The 17,273-nt window shown below is 50.1% G+C and overlaps 1 protein-coding gene across 5 annotated transcripts in view; it reads right to left on the bottom strand.

Moving 5' to 3' along the window:
* The window catches only part of ADCK1 (aarF domain containing kinase 1), a 139,833-nt gene that overhangs the window by 46,189 nt on the left and 76,371 nt on the right, over nt 1–17,273 (bottom strand). For all 5 annotated transcript variants that reach the window (XM_034937936.3, XM_008960989.4, XM_003808886.4 and 2 more), the window contains one exon: nt 760–918. In XM_034937936.3, the coding sequence (XP_034793827.2) occupies nt 760–918 (159 nt within the window). The remainder of the gene's footprint in view (nt 1–759; nt 919–17,273) is intronic.

Genomic DNA, 17,273 nt, shown 5'->3' with positions numbered 1-17,273 from the left:
GTGCAGAAGACCCTCAATATATGCATCAAGTTTGGTTAGAGTTGAAAGAATAAACTAAGAGTCCAGAGTGAGGAAGGGGAGCAAAGGAAGGGAAACAAGAAAAGGAAGAAAAGGGACATACTGACAAATTAAACAGATTGCTGACCTCCCCGTAGGGGGTGATGGCTACTGACTCAAGCAGTGGCTGCTCAGCCCCTTCCACCCTTACTCTGAGCACAGAGCTAGAAAACTCCACTAAGGGTTTTCCTAGGACCGTTCAGACACGTGAATTTCTTCATTCCAAATAAGTACCAGAGAAGCAAACCTGCAACCTGCAGAGATGTTTCTATGTGATCTGTATGTCATTTTTATATCCCTGTTGACCACATGCTCCCTTTTGTTACAATTTAACAAATTAAGATGTAATTTTGTCTATCCCTTTGGTAGACAAAAAACACACCTTTGGTTCAGCTCATTTCTACAACATCCCTTCCCTGAGGTCCCCTTGGCCCCTAGCAGCCACTTAGTGTGTTCTGAGACCATCACAGGCAGTTTCTGGGAACTCCAGGGACAAATCGAGAACTAACCCATGCTGCCACAGGGTTTCATGGTCACGGAGCTGTCATAACACCTCCTCTGTCATAATCTCAGCTCTCCTCTCCCTCTGCTGCTTGAAGGGCCACACTCCACTCACCAGCTTGAACCAGTTCCACCTAGGCGGCCTGGATCCCAGGGAAATATAGACTGAGGACACAGGAAGGAGAAAGGGAGGGCTCTCACCTCCATCAGGAGAATGTCCTTCGAGCTCTGAGCCCGCACCTTTGGGTGCTGGACCTTCACGGCCACCGTCCGCCCATCATGCAGCACTGCCTTGTGGACCTGGGCCAGGGAGGCAGTCCCCAGAGGGGTGTCATCGAAGCTCTGGAACAAATCATGGATCTGTCGGGAGTGGAGAGAACAGAGCAATGAAAAAGGTGACGCAGTTCAGTGAGAGGGAGCCAGGAAGATGGGCCAGAGTCAGGGCTGCCTAGTGCCCCCAGGACAGATTTGAGAGAGAAAGAGAGAGAGAGAGAGTGCGTGTGTGTTGTGCATGTGTGTGTGTGTGTTGAGACAGAGTCCCACGCTGTCGACCAGGCTGGAGTGCAGTGGCATGATCTTGGATCACTGCAGCCTCCGCCCCCCAGGTTCAAGCAATTCTCCTGCCTCAGTCTCCTGAGTAGCTGGGATTACAGGCATGTGACATCACACCCAGCTAATCTTTGTATTTTTTAATAGAGATGGGGTCTCAAATTCCTGACCTCAAGTGACCCGCCCACCTCAGCCTCCCAAAGTGCTAGGATTACAGGCGTGAGCCACTGCACCCAGCCTCCAGGACAGATTTTTGTGCTTTATCAGTTGTGTACCAGCCCAGGGTCTTGCCTGGTCCTCCACTGCTGGACATTCACGGTAAGCATACAGAGGGAGGGGGACAGAAGACGTACATGGAAGGCGCATCCTCATACTCGTGCACGGGCCCCTAAGCACCTCCATCAAAGGCCAAAGAAGTGCTCTTCAGAACTGAGCTTTATCTGCCCATTGAACTATCCACCACTGTGCCTTCTAGGCTCTTACATATGGACAATCCAGCATTAACAGAATGTGGGCCCGGGGCAGCCCCAGTATCTCAGGGATCAGACAGAGGATGTTTCCATTCTACCAACCAGGGGAGCTCAAAGAATCCTGGGCAGAGGCTCCAGACCAACAACCACCTTTTGTTCCGGCCTGAGCAACCCCAGGGCTGCAAGCCAGAACTTTGCTCTAGGTCATCACCTGCAATGCCACTTGAAGGTAGGCCTGGACAAAGCCCCTTGCTTTTTCTGTGCCTAATTTTCTTTTTCTATGAAGTAGAAAATATACTCCTCACTCTTCCTTCTTCTTTCTTCCTTCCCTCCTTCCCTCTTAGAAATGCCATACCAATATTCCTGACGGAAATAAAATTCCCTGACTTGAGTGGTCACACCTACATGGTCCAGATCCAAATATTCTGCCAACTAGGAAAGAGGCCCCTAAAGGTCTTTTCCAAGATTGGCCAAGGCTGAAATCCTAATCCTCTCCATTTCTTTAAGCCTCTGTGCAGCCTCACAATCCTGGAAAGTCCAGACATGTGCACACACATGCACAAGCATGTATAGTTGCCTGCTCTCCTGGCCCACCCTCCTAGGCCCTCATGCTTTGAAGTCTATTCAGTCTGCACAGCCCTTCCTCCCTCTGTCCCTGCTACTGCAGCAGCCACTCTGCCCTGCCCCTCCACTCCTCTCCTTGGACTTCAGATGTCACATGACCCACAGCCACCATCCCACCCCATCTGCTAGGCTACACCATCACTTTCCTAATCTCATCTCATAAATCACTCCCTCCAGCCCTGTCATCATTGTTGTAGCTTTCACTAAACTCCATCCCCATTTATCAACAACCTGCCCAGATGAAAGGCCCAGGCCACATGAGGAAAGGCCTACGCTTCTCTGTCAGGAGAGATGGGTATGGGATTCGCTTCCCTGGCCCCCTTCATCCTGGTTGGTTTGTTATTTGTGTCTCTCCCAGCGTCTGGTTCTCCCTGCTCCACCAAAAACACACTTGTCTTTTCTCCTCCTTCGTGAATTCTAGACTCCCAATGGCAAAATTCTTCCCTTGTCATCCACCCAATCACCCTGAGTTTCTCAGCATAAGAGCCCTTTATCTTGGGCCTGGGTTTGGGATGGGGAAACAATGGGATCATCATCTCTATAAACCCCATTAGGACATCAGCTCCAAGTGGGCAAAGATTTTTGTCTGTTCTGTTCACTGCTGAATTCCCTGCAACTCCCTAGAACAGGGCTGGAACTAGTTGGTGCCAAACAAATTTGTTGAATGACTGAATCCACTATTCCACTGGAGAAGAACTGAATCAACTTTTTCTTCCCTTTGAAATGGCTAGACCTTCCTGTCCCCACATTCCTATGAATCCAAAGACCTCAAACATGGAGCTTTCCAAAATAGAAAAAGCACACCTGTTCCTCCAAGGCAGGTGTGAGGCCCTGGCCTGGCCAATCAGGACCCTGAATATCTCTGGCCACATGCATTAGTTCAGAGATGTACAGGTAACTCAACTGGTCCAATCAGACTCAATCATTTTACTTTCGTTTGATATAGATGTTTTTCTCAGTTGAACCTGAACATAAAAATATAAGCCTGGGGTAGAACTGCTGAGGGTCACATAGTAGCAACAAAGAAGAAAGCAGAGTACCAAGAGAAAGAGGGAGTGAACCCGGGCCACGGTGTTTGAGCCTCTTGATCCAGCCATGCCTGAGTACCCACCCTATGATTCCTTTTCCTGCTTAGGTCAGTCTCAGTTATCTGCCACACACAACTGAAGGGTCTCTGATGGATATAGTGTTCTCAGGCCCCAGCAGGGATAAGTGAAAAAAACACAGACCTGGTGCCCAGGCCCCCCACAAGACCCAGTAAATGTGAGTTCCATCCCTTCCCCACCCCCTTGCTGGGACAGGGACCCAGGAATGGAAGGGAAGGCAGAGCCTCGGCAATGTCCCCAGCTGTTACAAAATGAGATCAACACCAAGTCCCTTTGCAAGCCCTCTGGAGTTCCTGAAGGAGCACCAAGCAGAGGGTTTTCTGGAGCAGAGCTGTGAACTCACACCCTCATCTCTCAAGCAGCTAAAATGGCCCAATCTTCCCACCGAAAAGGGATTTGGGGGTCATCTGACATCAATCCTTACCCCAAGCCTCCACCTGACTCCCAGGAACATGTGCTCATTGTCTGAGAAGGACAACCAGTCTTCAAGCCAGTGTCATTGCAGGGGCACTGCAGAGTCATTGCAACTGAAGAGTGGCATGGCATCACTAGGGCTGTGTAGCAGGAACAGCTGCCAAGAGCACCCCACAGGGAGGTGAGGGAAAGAAAGAGCTGAGGCGAGCAGATCCTAATCTCCAGGGCGAGAGGAAGCCTGGTCCACCACATCCCCAGAGGACATGAAGGAGGCCTCCCACAATTCCCCATCCCCACCAGGGGAATCAAGGGGGCCCCAAGATACCACCCAAGCCCAGTGGCCAACTCAGCACCCTGAACAAGAGCCAGCTGTGAGGACTTGCCCACATCCCCAGTTCCACCAGGAGAAGCAAAGATAGGCATGGGGAATGAGGATGCACCCCTCACTGGGCACCAGAAACCTGTCACACAGACACCCCACCCCACCACCTCCCCAGTGTCCCTGCAGCCATCTTTTCCTTCTCTATCAGGAAGCAAGTCACACGCCTACACCCTCCTGTGCTTAAGCAAGCACACACACATACACACACATGATAATTGATTGCTAGTGGATGTTCCTAGCTGGCTTATAAAAAAGGTAATTAAAGATTGGTGCTGCAGCCTGTAATTAAATATGAATAAAGTATCTCTAAATGGAACCTTGATTCAAAGTATTCAGTGGAAGTACTTTATGCTGATAGATGGTAAGGAAAAATAGACCCTGTCCCGAAAGCAGAATTAAACCCCCCATGCAGCTGAAACAAACACCACCCCCCTCCAATCAGGCCTCGTCCCCCAGCCCTTTCAGCAGAAAACCATTACCAGAAACAAACTGCAGCATTTGCAGCAATTAGATTCAAGCAGGGCCCTCAGCTGCCTCCAGTCACTCACAGAAACTTGCCTCCTTTTCTAAGGCTTTCTTTCCCCTTTTCTTTTTTTCCCCCCGCTCTGGGTCTAGCGGCAAAATCAGTTAAGTAAAACAACTGCGTTTTAATATGACTAGTTATGTGCTTTTTAATTACTGTCGGCCCGTGATTCAAATATATCGATGTCCCTGTCTGGAAAAGGAAAAATAATCAGAAAAAGAGTTTCTCTGGCTTTTTATCGTTTGGTTTCTTTCTCTATGTGTGTGTGCACACATGTGCGAAGGGGGGAAGTATTTGTCATTTAATGAGCAAAAAAGCACGGGGAGGGTGGGGTAAGAAAAAATGTGTCATCCCCTAGGGGCTTGACAAATCTGGGGCAGTTAAGTCCTCAGCAGTCTGGCTTCATGAGCCTGGGAATCAGGAGACCAAGTGACCTCATACCCGAGTCAAAGGGCAGAGTAAGAGACTATCCAGAAACTCCACCCTGCAGAGTCCCATGAAGCCAGGGTACTGGACAATGTTTCCAAACTGCCACACTGAGCAGCCAAGCACTGGCCAAGACCAAAATAAGGTGACAGGAAGTCAGGATCTTCTGGAGAAACCACACGACGCCTCCTGAGGAGTTTTGCTTGGAGTACCTTAAACAGCCCCTCCAGATGCCGCAGCGTGGCCAGCCTCAGGGCCCTCAGGGAAGGGGCTCCCCAATCACAGGATGGGGGATGGCTGAATTCTTCCAAGATGGCCCACTTTCAAATATTCCAGCCTGCTGTTCCCATACTCCGTCACGTCAGGCCGATTTTGGTTTTAGAAACTACATCACCGTATCAATAATGCGTCTCACAAACACTGAAATGCCTGGCTCCAGATGCAGACGGAAGCCTGCCTCAAAGCAGGCAAGCCCAGGCCTAGATGCCAAGACCAAGCAGTTCCCACTTAGGGCACCTGGGGCAGAACCAACTCAGGGCAGGTTACCATGGCATCAGCAGCAAACAACATCTGGCTCCTGCAGTCTCGAGCTGGCCCCCCCTACACCTGGCTGGGTGCCAGCTGCCATCCACTGGAGCCTGGTGAGCAGAGAGACAAGTATCTGTCCACACTAATGGAAGTGGTTGGAGAGAGTTTCACCCACCCTTTCCCACCCCCAGCCTAAGGCAGACACAATAACTCCAGCTATCTAGGACTCTGCAAAACTCAGATGTCTGCCTTGGGCAGAAAACCCACCACCACCTCTCCAACACCTCTGTTTGGAACCCATCCAGTTCTCCCTGTACCACTTCCCAGGGACCTGCCCCAGATACCCCTATATCTTGTCATTGCCCTACCAGCCAATACCTGCTTTTGCTGCAGTTCCTGCCCCTCTCCTTTAAACATGTCTGATTTGTAACCCACCTCTTCAGAATTATTCCTGTATCTTCCAAGGTGACCTGACGGTAACAGCAAGTGGCACAAGCACACTCATTTCCCCGTGATAGCTTTAAAATATGTTCACAATGGCCAGGTATGGAGGCTGATACCTGTAATCCCAGCACTTTGGAAGGCTGAAGCAAGAGGACTGCTTGAGGCTAGGAGTTCAAGACCAGCCTGGGCAACATAGCAAGATTCTGTCTTTACAATTAATTAATTATTAGGGGGGAAAAGGGTGAGAAACCACTGCAGTGTCCTAAGCATGGAAGTGACATGCCCTGATAGGTGTTAACAGAATCTTTTTAGTACCAACTGGATGTTAAAAATTAATTAATTAACTAAATAAAACATGTCCATAAACTTTTAAATAATACTCCTCCCTTTGAGAGGGGGCACCTATTCCCCTCCCTTGAGTGTGAGCTGGAATTAATGATCCACTCCCAACAAAGAACACATGGAAGAAGCGATAGCATGGGACTTCCAAGACCTAGTCATAAAGGCTGTGACGAGCCTCTCACTCGCCCTTGGATTGCTTGCTCTGGGAGAAGTGAGCTGCTTGCTCTGGGAGAAGTGAGCTGCCACGGCATGGTGACACTGGTGCAGCCTGCAGAGGGGTCCATGTGGCAAGGAACCAAGGCCTCCTGACAACAGTGAGCCGTCTCGGAAACAATCCTCCGGCCCCTGCCAGGCCTCCATAGGACTGCAACCTCATGAGAGACTCAGCCAGAGCCTCCCAAATTCCTGACCCACAGAAACTGTAAGATAACAAATGTTTATTGATTTAAGTCACTAAGTTTTGTAGGTGGGACGTGGGTAATTTGTTATGTGGAAATAGCTAACTAACACACCCCAAGCACACCCATGCCAGACATCACTAGTCCATTCCTGATGATCCCAGATGGTGCCTTGGAATCTCAACACAGTGCTCCAGGCAGCCACTACAAATTGACCAGAGTTCATATATGAAATGAAACCAATTTGCTATTCCTTAGCCTAAGCCAATCAGTCAACACATATTTACTGCAGGACCATCATATGACAGGAACCACGTTAATTACATAGGGTGTACTTAACACAGTCTCTGGCCATGAGGAGACGTCCAAAGGCAACAGCCTCTCAGAAAAACACACTTGTATTTTAGCAGGGCCTGCTGGAGACAGTGCTTCCTGCACATTGCTGCTTCCTCCAATCCTGAAAGAAATGTTCGGCAAGGTAAGAAGAGGAGACCTCTGATGTGACCATGGTGATCAGAGGGGAGAACAGGCATGAAGTGTCTCTCTCCCTCCTCACTCCTTGTCTGGGCCTCCGCCCCACTCAACAGCTGCTCTGCCTCAAGGTGGGAATACCCTCACCACCAGCTTCCCACTCAGAGCAATTTATTATAATAAAAATAATAATGGCAATAACAGCTCAAGGACACGCCGACCTTGTCTTCCATGGAGTTTGTGTTCTTTCTGGGGTTCCAAAAGATCAAACTATTGGTTCTGCAGAGCCATTAGCTATTGCTGTTGCCAAGCCGAAAAGAAAATGAAGGGCCAGCAGCAGAACCTGAGGCCCTCCTGACAAGGGCCAACCCCAGAAATTACAAAACTGTTCCTGCACTGAGGCTGGCACAATGCTTGCCAATTGCTGAACGGCCTCCTGGCACAAGGCCATCACCCACCTGGCTCTGTCAAGGGCATCACAGGTCAGACCAAGCTTCTTTCTTCCCTCAAGATGATGACCAGCGGCTGACAGGTAGGGAAGAAAAGAAGCCAGGGGCACCCATACTCTAGGATGGCTGTGTGCGCACTCTGAGACACGTCCATCAGCTCATCAGGACAGTCTAGCCTGAGAAGCTGTAAGGCTTGGTGATTCCAGAGCAGGCTCTAGGTCAAACTGCCAAGGCTCAAATCCACTGTACCTCAGTTTCCTTATCTGTAAAATGGTTATTTTAATATTGACCTCATAGGGTCATATGAAACCACATACATAAAGGGTCTAGAATAGAGCCTATAGTAGCCCCCCAATAACTGCCATAGTAGTGGGTGCCTCACATGACACCTCCAGTTATGAGGGCAGAGTGCTACAGTGAAGAGTGCTGGGCACAGAGTCAGCAGTTTCGGGCTCTCAGTCTGCTTCCATCAGTAAGTGTAAGCCACCACCCTCATTTCCCCAGAGACTGCAATGACCTCCTCACCAGCCTGCCCTATCTCTTCCAATCCAGCCTCCACATGCAGCTAGGGTGAGTTTCCCAAACATAAGCTGATCATGTCACTTCTCTCTGCATAAGTCACTACACCAGCTTCCCAGAGCCAAAATCTTGAACATGACCCATGGGGTCTGACCCGGCCTACCTCTCCTGCCCCACCCTCCTCCCTCTGCTAGAAACATATGACCTCGTTCAGCCACCAGCATGCTCTCTGCATGCACCATGGGCCCTTTGCACACAATGTCCCCTCTGGCCAAAAGGCTCCCTTCCCCCACTCATTCTTCCAATCACAGCTGAACCATCACCTCCTCAGAGAAGTCTCCCCTGCGTACATTCTCAGGGTTCATGCACCTTCCTTGAGAGCAATCGCCACAGCTGCACATTTACCTCTTCATATTTGCTTAATCTCCCTCTTCTCTTCTAGACTATAGACATCTGCTTTTGCTCAGCACTGCATCAAAAGCACCTTACACCTGATGGTACTCGGTAAGTATTTCCTAACAGATGAATGGAATTCAGGTTAGATTTCCCCTGTCCTCATCAGGGAGAGGGGACCTTGGGCCCTCCAGCTGATCCAGGGGAGCTGAAACACCTCCCAGAAGTGGCTACAGTTCCTTCACGGTGGCTGAGGGAGCCTCCTAGGTGCTGGGTACCTTGAGAGCTGTGGATGAAGGGACTCTATGGAAATGTTGTGATAATAATGATTAATAAAAAGCAGATAAACACCCAGTGTGGCTGGCCAGCCTGGGAAGCCATCCAGTAGAGCTGTCATTCATTCGTGGTGGGGGAAGGGACAGTCCAATCAGACCTCCCAGTTTAAGCAAACCTTCTGTAAATTGTAGGCCACAGGCACTGACATTTGATAAATTATTCTTCATAATCCACTGTTGGCTATCATAAATCTAATCTTTCAGCATTCCCCATCTTAATAACATCTATAGCCTCACAGGGTGACATATCTATGTCCCTGCCTGTAACAGAGATCTCTAGGGTAAAAGAGACCAGAGGTCCTGGACAGAGTACAGTATGAAGCCAGAGACACCCAGAGCCAGGGCCCAGGCCAGGCAGGTAACCCCTGGGTGATCCAAGTACTGAGGCAATGAGCCAGCCTTGAGCCCCAGAGGCCAAGTGCTTATGCCCCACCACAGTTGAGAGAGGTGGTACCAGGAGATTAGACCCAGGCAAGATGGGCCCTGCACCCAGCACTGCAAGCCTGCCCACGTGAGAACCCACCACCTCCCCCTTGAATTTGAGCTTGGGTCAATACAAGGGAATGTCAGGATATCTTTGCCCTGCACGGACTGAATGCTCAACCATGGGTAGTTCCTTATATCTGGGTAAGGTCTGGTCCCTTCAAAATGCTCGTATGTAATTCTCAACCCTCTCTTGAGGTTAGAGGAGAGATTATTGCCTACATTTTATAAAGGAGAATATATTCGCTATGGATCATTCATTTATCTATCCAATATATGTTTACTAAGTGACTAATATGTGCAGGGCACGATGCTAATCACTGGGCATTTGAGGAGTAAATCCAAAGTGGGTACAGCCACCAGCCTCCGGAGTTACAGCTAGAACTTAAAAGTCAAGGGAAGGAGATAGAAAGTAACCACATAATCACAAATAAAAGTAAAATGGCCAACTCTGACAAGTGCAATGAAGGGAAAGCTGGCACCATAAGAGCCTATGCTCAGGGGCTGAACCTGCTCAGGGAGAGCAGAGAGAGCTTCTCTGAGAAGATGACAAACAGCAGAGATCTGAAGGCTGAGGAGCCAGTTAACTAGCTGAAGAAAGGAAGGAGAAGCTTTCCAGGTGCAGTGTCTCAACATCTGTAATCCCAGCACTTTGGAAGGCCAAGACAGGAAGATCACTTGAGGTCAGCAGTTCAAAACCAGCCTGGACAACATAACGAGACTCCATCTCTATAAAAAAATAAAAAACTAATCAGGCATGGTGGCACACACCTGTAGTCCCAGCTATTTGGGAGGCTGAGGCAGGAGAATCATTTGAACCCAGGAGGTAGAGAAGCCTTCCAGGCAAAGGGAACAGCATGTGTGAACCACGAATAAGGAGAATGAGATACAGAGACTGGAGAGAGCCAGAAATACAAAAGCCAGCAACTCCCAAACTAGGAATCCAGACTTGGTTTCCCCATTTCCCCCTTGGGAAGGGGTCCCCATCCACAGCTCCTGCCCACTGAGGTGAACGCCCAGCCACAAAGGCTCACATTCATTTCTGATGAGGGCCGTGAATTCTAAAACCTGACAAGCTCACCCTCACAAAACCCCAAAGGCCTTTTCCGACAACCCTCAGTTGTTCCTGCATCCACAAAGCATAGCATTCTTCACTTACAGCAGCTCCATTTGCTATCAGGACAGACGTCCTGGGCTTCAGGAGGTAGCAAAATGCCACACAGCAAATGTGCCTAAGCTATGATGCTTGCCTCAGAGCCAAAAGCAAGTAAATACCAAAGCTCTTTGTGTTTTTGTTTGTTTTTGAGACAGAGTCTCACCCTGTTGCCTAGGCTGGAGTGCAGTGGCATGATCTCAGCTCACTGCAGCCTCCACCTCCCAGGTTCAAGTGATTCTCTTGCCTCAGCCTCCCAAGTAGCTGGGACTACAGGTGCGCATCACCACACCCGGCTAATTTTTATATTTTTAGTAGAGACAGGGCTTCACCGTGTTGGCCAGGATGGTCTCAAACTCCTGACGTCAGGTGATCCACCCGCCTTGGCCTCCCAAAGTGCTGGGATTACAGGCGTGAGCCACTGCACCCAGCCCCAAAGCTCTTTGTACACGCAAGGATGTTGCACCCAGTAAAAAGCTTTCTGGATTCACTTGGCATATGATACCAGCAGTGCCCAGGAATTTTAAAGGGAGGTAAACCCAGGCTCCATGGATCTACTGGGGAGACGAAGTCCACACTTGGGAGGTCGGGGGGTGGCAGTCAACATAACTCTACTGGCTCAGTTCAGCAAGCAGAGCAGTGATTAAGAACACTAGCGCAGGGATCAGCGACCCATCTCTCTCTGCCTTGGTAGACCTGTGGTTTACTGGGGCGCATGCTCATTCGTTGACATGTTGCCTATGGCTGCGCTTGTGCCACCACTACAGAGGTAACCAGTTGTGACAGAGAGATGGTATGGCCTGCAACACCTAAAACATTTATTATCTGACACTGTGGTAGGCAGAAAATGAGCCCGCCAAAGATGTTCACCTTATGTGGCAAAAGATACTTTGCAGGTGCCCCAAAGGCAAGGCTTTTGAGGTGGAAAGATGAATGTGGATTATCCAGGTGGGCCCAATATCAACCCAAGAATCCTTACAAGAGGGAGGTAGGAAGGGCAGAATTAGAGAAAGAGATGACATGACAGATGCAGAGGTGACAGGGTAAAAAAGGCAGAGGGAGACTGGAAGATGCTATACCGCTGGCTGTAAAGATGAAGGAAGGGGCCATAAGCCAAGGGAGGCAGGTGGCTTCTATAAGCTGGAAAAGCCAAGAAAAGGGAATCTCCCCTAGAGCCTCTAGAAGGAATACAGCCCAGTCAACACCTTAATTTTCAGACTGCTGGCCTGCAGGATAAGATAATAAATGTGTGTTGACTGAAACCATGCAATGTGTGGTAATTTGTGACAGCAGCCAATAGGAGCCTCATACAGGCCCTTTACAAATTTTACAGACCGGTGATTACAGCACTAGTGTTAGTCTTTTGCAATATCTTGCAGGGTCGTGGTGGGGCTGGAAAGCTGGGGAATGAGATGAGGGGAACATAGGTCAAGTGTGAACCCCAAGATGTGAGACCAGGAAGGGGAACATCACAGCTTCCTAGTTCTGCCATGCCAGGCGAGGACACTTGAAACCAGTCCTTGTTTCCCTCCCGGGCTTCCTCCTCAATGTCATTCCTTCCCAGCACCAGGGCCAAATGCTCAGCCCTGCTCAGTTGAAGCGACATCTTCCTCTCTTCCCAAGGAGCCCAATTTCCTCTGCCGCTCATGTGCAGGCAACAGTCCATAGTTCACACACAGCAGTGGGGCCAGGCCAGACTCTCATCACTATGAGGACTTCGTGGCTGACGTGCAGGAGCAGCTCTAGCTGTTGAAATAACAGCCTCTCCATCCACAAATCCGGTGACAGGGAAACACTCACACCCCAGAGCTCTCATTAGATCAGGGTGCTGAGGAGTTTTCTTTTTTTTTTTAATATCTAGAAACCAGGGACCGTAGGCTGTTCAGCCTCTCAATGCTGAACCCCACATTGCTCGGTGCCACCTGCCGACATTCTGACCACAACCCACTCGCTCCTACCCTGAGGAAAGAGGGGGCAACTATGCAAATTCCAGCATTATAGAAAATTCCTTCCCCAACTGCCAGTAGGATGACCTGCTAACACCCACAACCGTCCATGCCAGAACCCGGGGAGGTGACTGTGGCACCTTCACTTCCTCCACACCTCTCCATGTAACCCATCCTTGAGTCCTGTGGTTTCCATCTGCAAATATGTCAGTCCTCTCCCCTCCACTTCCCTATGTCCAAGCCACCGTCCCCTTTTGCCTGGATGACCATAACTGCCCCATAACTGGTCTTCCAGTGAGTTCTACTCTTATTCCCCACACCAGCCTCAGACCCCCTCAGCACACCCAGCTCAGCTCTCCAGCCTCATCTTTCAGGGTCTCTGTCTGCCCTGCTGCCACCAAGCCCCTCCTGTCCCTGGACAAACCCAGGCTCTTTCCCATCCTGAGGTCTCTGCATTCTCATTCTCATTGTCCCATCCACCTGTCCCTTAACCATCCTCTGGTCTCAGCTTCAATACTGCAACCTCCCTGCAGTCACTCAAATGCCAAGAGGAAAAGTCTAGGGCACTTACCACAGGTGTTATTAAAGCTTTATTTTTCTCCTCACACATTTAACAGCTGCTATTCCCCTATAAATAGATCATAGTGCCCTGATGGTAGCTTGTTCACCCTCATAACCCCTGGGGCCAGCACATAGAAGCGCACTAAATACCTGCAAAGTCAAACAATGAATACACAAATGATTGGTGAAGCCCCAGCAGGGAGAGGGGACACGCAGAGTCCACATACAGTAGCCCCTGCCTGTGGACACCCAAGCCATCCAGGCCCAGCACCTGCCCCACCCCGGCCTGGGAGACGTAGGCCTCCCTAGTCTGGCCTCAAGGTTCAGACCCCACCCTCAGGTGACACCATAAAGGACTTCTTCAGTCCTGCCCCAAAGGCCTTCTCCATGCCTTTCTGTACGTTCTCCTCTTGACCACACTAAAGTCCTGCTCACCTCTCACCTCCTCCAGAAAGCCCCATCCACCCCTCCTACAACCCTATTTGCGGATTCCAAGAACACTCAAATGCTGTAACCTAAACCTCAGATAACTTTCTCTCTTCTTGTGCTGACCTCTTTCAAAGTTAAGTCTATAGCTCTTTCTGTACCATAAAATGTAAGCTCCTCAGAGGCATCAGGGTGGTTGTGATGAATCAAGAGAACTCAAGCAAAGCAGCCCATGCAGTTCCTTCCCAACCCTCTTGCCCCATTTGTACCACTGTGGAAAGAGTTCTGCACTCTCAGTAAGAGTACGGGGATGGGGGGGCAGTCTAGTCCCAGTCTCCCCTCTGCCACCACCCAGCTGTGGGACCTCAGCGAAGTCACCTCACCTTGGGTCTTAGTTCCTCACTTGTAAAAGCAGAGTGTTAGAGTACTTGATCCTGATTAGCCTTTCTAATACCATGATCCTGTAACTCCTACCTTCCATCCTAATGGTAGCCCACTGTATTATTCTGTTCTCGCACTGCTAATAAAGACATACCCAAGGCTGGGGAATTTATAAAGAAAACAGGTTTAATTGACTTACAGTTCGGTGTGGCTGGGGAGGCCTCAGAAAACTAACAATTGTGGCAGAAGGGGAAGCAAACACTTCCTTCTTCACATGGCGGCAGGAAGGAGAAGAATGAGTGCCCAGTGAAGGGGGAAGCCCCTTATAAAACCATCAGATTATGTGAGAACTAACTCACTATCACAAGAACAGGATGAGGGAGCTACAATTCAAGATGAGATTTGCGTGGGGACACAGCCAAAGCATATCACCCAGCCTCATCCCAGCCAACCTACACACACACACAAGTGCACACATTCAAACACAAGTACATACTCAAGTCCAGTTCTCCACCTGGGGTCAGGCTACACTGCCCGGTTACATGCAGGCACACACACGCACACTTATGCACATGCCAGCAGTTGCCGAGGCTTCCCTTCCAAAGTGGCACAGGTAAAGCCACTGTTGAGCTCCCCTTGAACAGGGCCTCCCATGGCATAAATCACCAAGGAGGCCTGGCCTGGGAAATGGGCTTGTTTCTGAAGCTCCATGAATAAAGAAGCAGGCACAGCTGGCCTATTCATAATCAGCATAAAAAACTGATTAGCCCTTTCCAGATTAAACATTATTGTTTTAACAGTGAACATAAATCAGCTAGACATGGAGGGCTCAGCTCCCTCTGCTGCCAAGTGGCAGCAGCAGGTAGAAAGCGGTGGGGAGGGAGGTGAGGGATAAGAGACTACTTATTGGTTACAGTGTACACTGCTCAGGCGACCGGTGCACTAAATCTCAGAATCACCACCAAAGAACTTACCCATGTAACCAAAAACCACCTGTACCCTAAAAACTATTAAAATAAACCTTAAAACTTTTTTAAAAGCAGTGGGGAGGCCGGGCACAGTGGCTCACTCCTGTAATCCCAGCACTTTCAGAGGTCAAGGCCGGCAGGTCACCTGAGGTCAGGAGATCGAGACCAGGCTGGCCAACATGACAAAATCCCGTCTCTACTAAAAATACAAAGAATTAGCTGGGCGTGGTAGCGGATGCCTGTAATCCCAGCTACTCAAGAGGCTGAGGCAGGAGAATGACTTGAACCCAGGAGGTGGAGGTTGCAGTGAGCCAAGACCATGCCACTGCACTCTAGCCTAAGCAACAAGAGTGAAACTCCATCTCAAAAAAAAAAAAAAAGGAGTGGGGAAAGGGGACCTGGGGGCGGCAGAGCAAGAAGATCCAGCTCTAAGGAAGCAGGCGGGAGAGCAAGAGGGCACCCCCACTCTCCCCCCAAGGCCAGCCCCGCATCTGAGAGCACAGAGAGGCAGCACCTTTCCCAGGGGTAAGACAGGGAAGAGCCTAACACCCCACTTCCCTCTTCTTCAAGAACCTCCTCAGCCACCTTATGATTGGCTTTTAGGGAACACAGGTCAGAGGCCAGCCCGGAGCGGAAGGCAAGATGTGGGGTCAGAGGAAAGGTGCTGGCCCCACCCAACCTCGCAGACAGATCTCTCGGGTCACTCGCCTCCCAGAAGCAGCTTGTGTGACTGAAGTGTGTGTCTCTGGAGTCCGGTGACACTCAAGCTCAGTTCCTGGCTCAGCCACCATCCTGCTGTGTGACCCTGAGGAAGTTACTTAACGTCTCAGAGTCTCAGTTTCTATGTCTGGAAGTGATGGGAAAGGGACGCCAATCTCTCTGAGCTGTTGTGAGGACTAGATGAGACCATGTGTTTGAAAACATCTAATTCATGCCCAGGACAGAGGAAATGCTAAATATTCAGTTCCTTGACCTGCGAGGTTTCCTCATCTGCCTGCCCTGCCTCCCGCTTGGGAATGCTGACAGAAGGCGTAAGCTGCTAGGATGAGAAAACTTTGTGAAAAGCGCAGGACCCTTTGCAAAGAGCCATGGAATGCCGGGGTTAGAAGCCTGGGTTCTGAAGCCAGATCTGACTCTGCTCATGCTCTCTGAGTGACTTAGGCATGAGACCTAACATCTCTGGCCTCAGTTTGCACCCCTGTGAAATAGGAATAATAAAAACAGTACTTACTCTCACAGAGCAGTTGTGAGGCTTCTTTGAGATGATGCTGGCCTAGCCCTGACAGTGCTCCACCTGCTCCCCTCAGACCTCCCCCTCAGCTCCTGCATGATCCCCAGGATTTGCATCTGTACCAGAGACTCCCTGGGACTTCCAAGTCTCAGGAAGTATCAGCTCCCAGGAGCAGCTGTCAGTTAAAGAAGTTAGGGCCGGGCACTTTGGGAGGTCAAGATGGGCAGATCACCTGAGGCCAGGAGGTTGAGACCAGCCTGGCCAACATGGAGAAACCCTGCCTCTACTAAAAATACAAAAATTAGCCTGGCTTGGTGGCGCATGACTGTAATCCCAGCTACTTGGGAGGCTGAGGCGGGACAATCGCTTGAATCCGGGAGGCGAAGGTTGCCATGAGCAGAGATCATGCCACTGCACTCCAGCCTGGGCAACCGAGTGAGACTCTGTCTCAAAAAAAAAAGAAGAAGTTAGGAAGTTGGTGTATGAGTGAATATCCTACCTTGGCCCTTGGGTGGGATGGGTGAAAGGTACGTATTTGACACCATTTCCCAGTCTGCCCACAGGACTAACCTGATTTTGCCCACAGTAGCCACTGGTTTAAGAGCAGAGAGTTACCAGCTGCCTCCCCCTTCCTGAACCACGTCCCCACTTCCCTACTGGCAACATCTGAGCATCCCACAACATCACTTTTACTCAAATTATTGTTTGTTTTTAGGAAAGCCCAAACTAAGACAAGCACGTATTCCTCACTCATTTGGCCATGTTGGCCAGTATGTTCATTGTACATCTGGGCAGGCCTGAGGCTCCTCCAAAAAGCCATCCCCTCTCCCAGGACTGCCACGAGGAAGAACAGACCTCTGGGTCACGAGGAGACAGGGAGAGGCATCAGAAGCCACTGCAATCACATCCACCCTGCCCATACTGACAGCCCCAGCCCTGAGTGGCCTGCAGGGGAGACCTGTTCCCCTTCTCCCTGGAGAAGAGAGGGAAGGCCACGAGTTCCAGTCAGGGAGGAAATGAGGACTCTGTGACCCCTGTGGCAGTCCTAGAAGGCATGGGGCCAACTGCCAGGGCAAGTCCTTCAAGAGCCATAACCATGGCATTTGTCCTCCAGGCTATGGCCTCCTGACTCACTGCCCAACCTGGGACACTCACGCTCTGAGCTCCAGGGGGATGTTGAGGGGAGAAAAAAA

Source organism: Pan paniscus, chromosome 15 (assembly GCF_029289425.2).
Source record: "Pan paniscus chromosome 15, NHGRI_mPanPan1-v2.0_pri, whole genome shotgun sequence".
NCBI lineage: Eukaryota > Metazoa > Chordata > Mammalia > Primates > Hominidae > Pan > Pan paniscus.
Note: the sequence above shows the minus strand (reverse complement) of the source record. Positions and strands in the feature narration are given on the sequence as shown.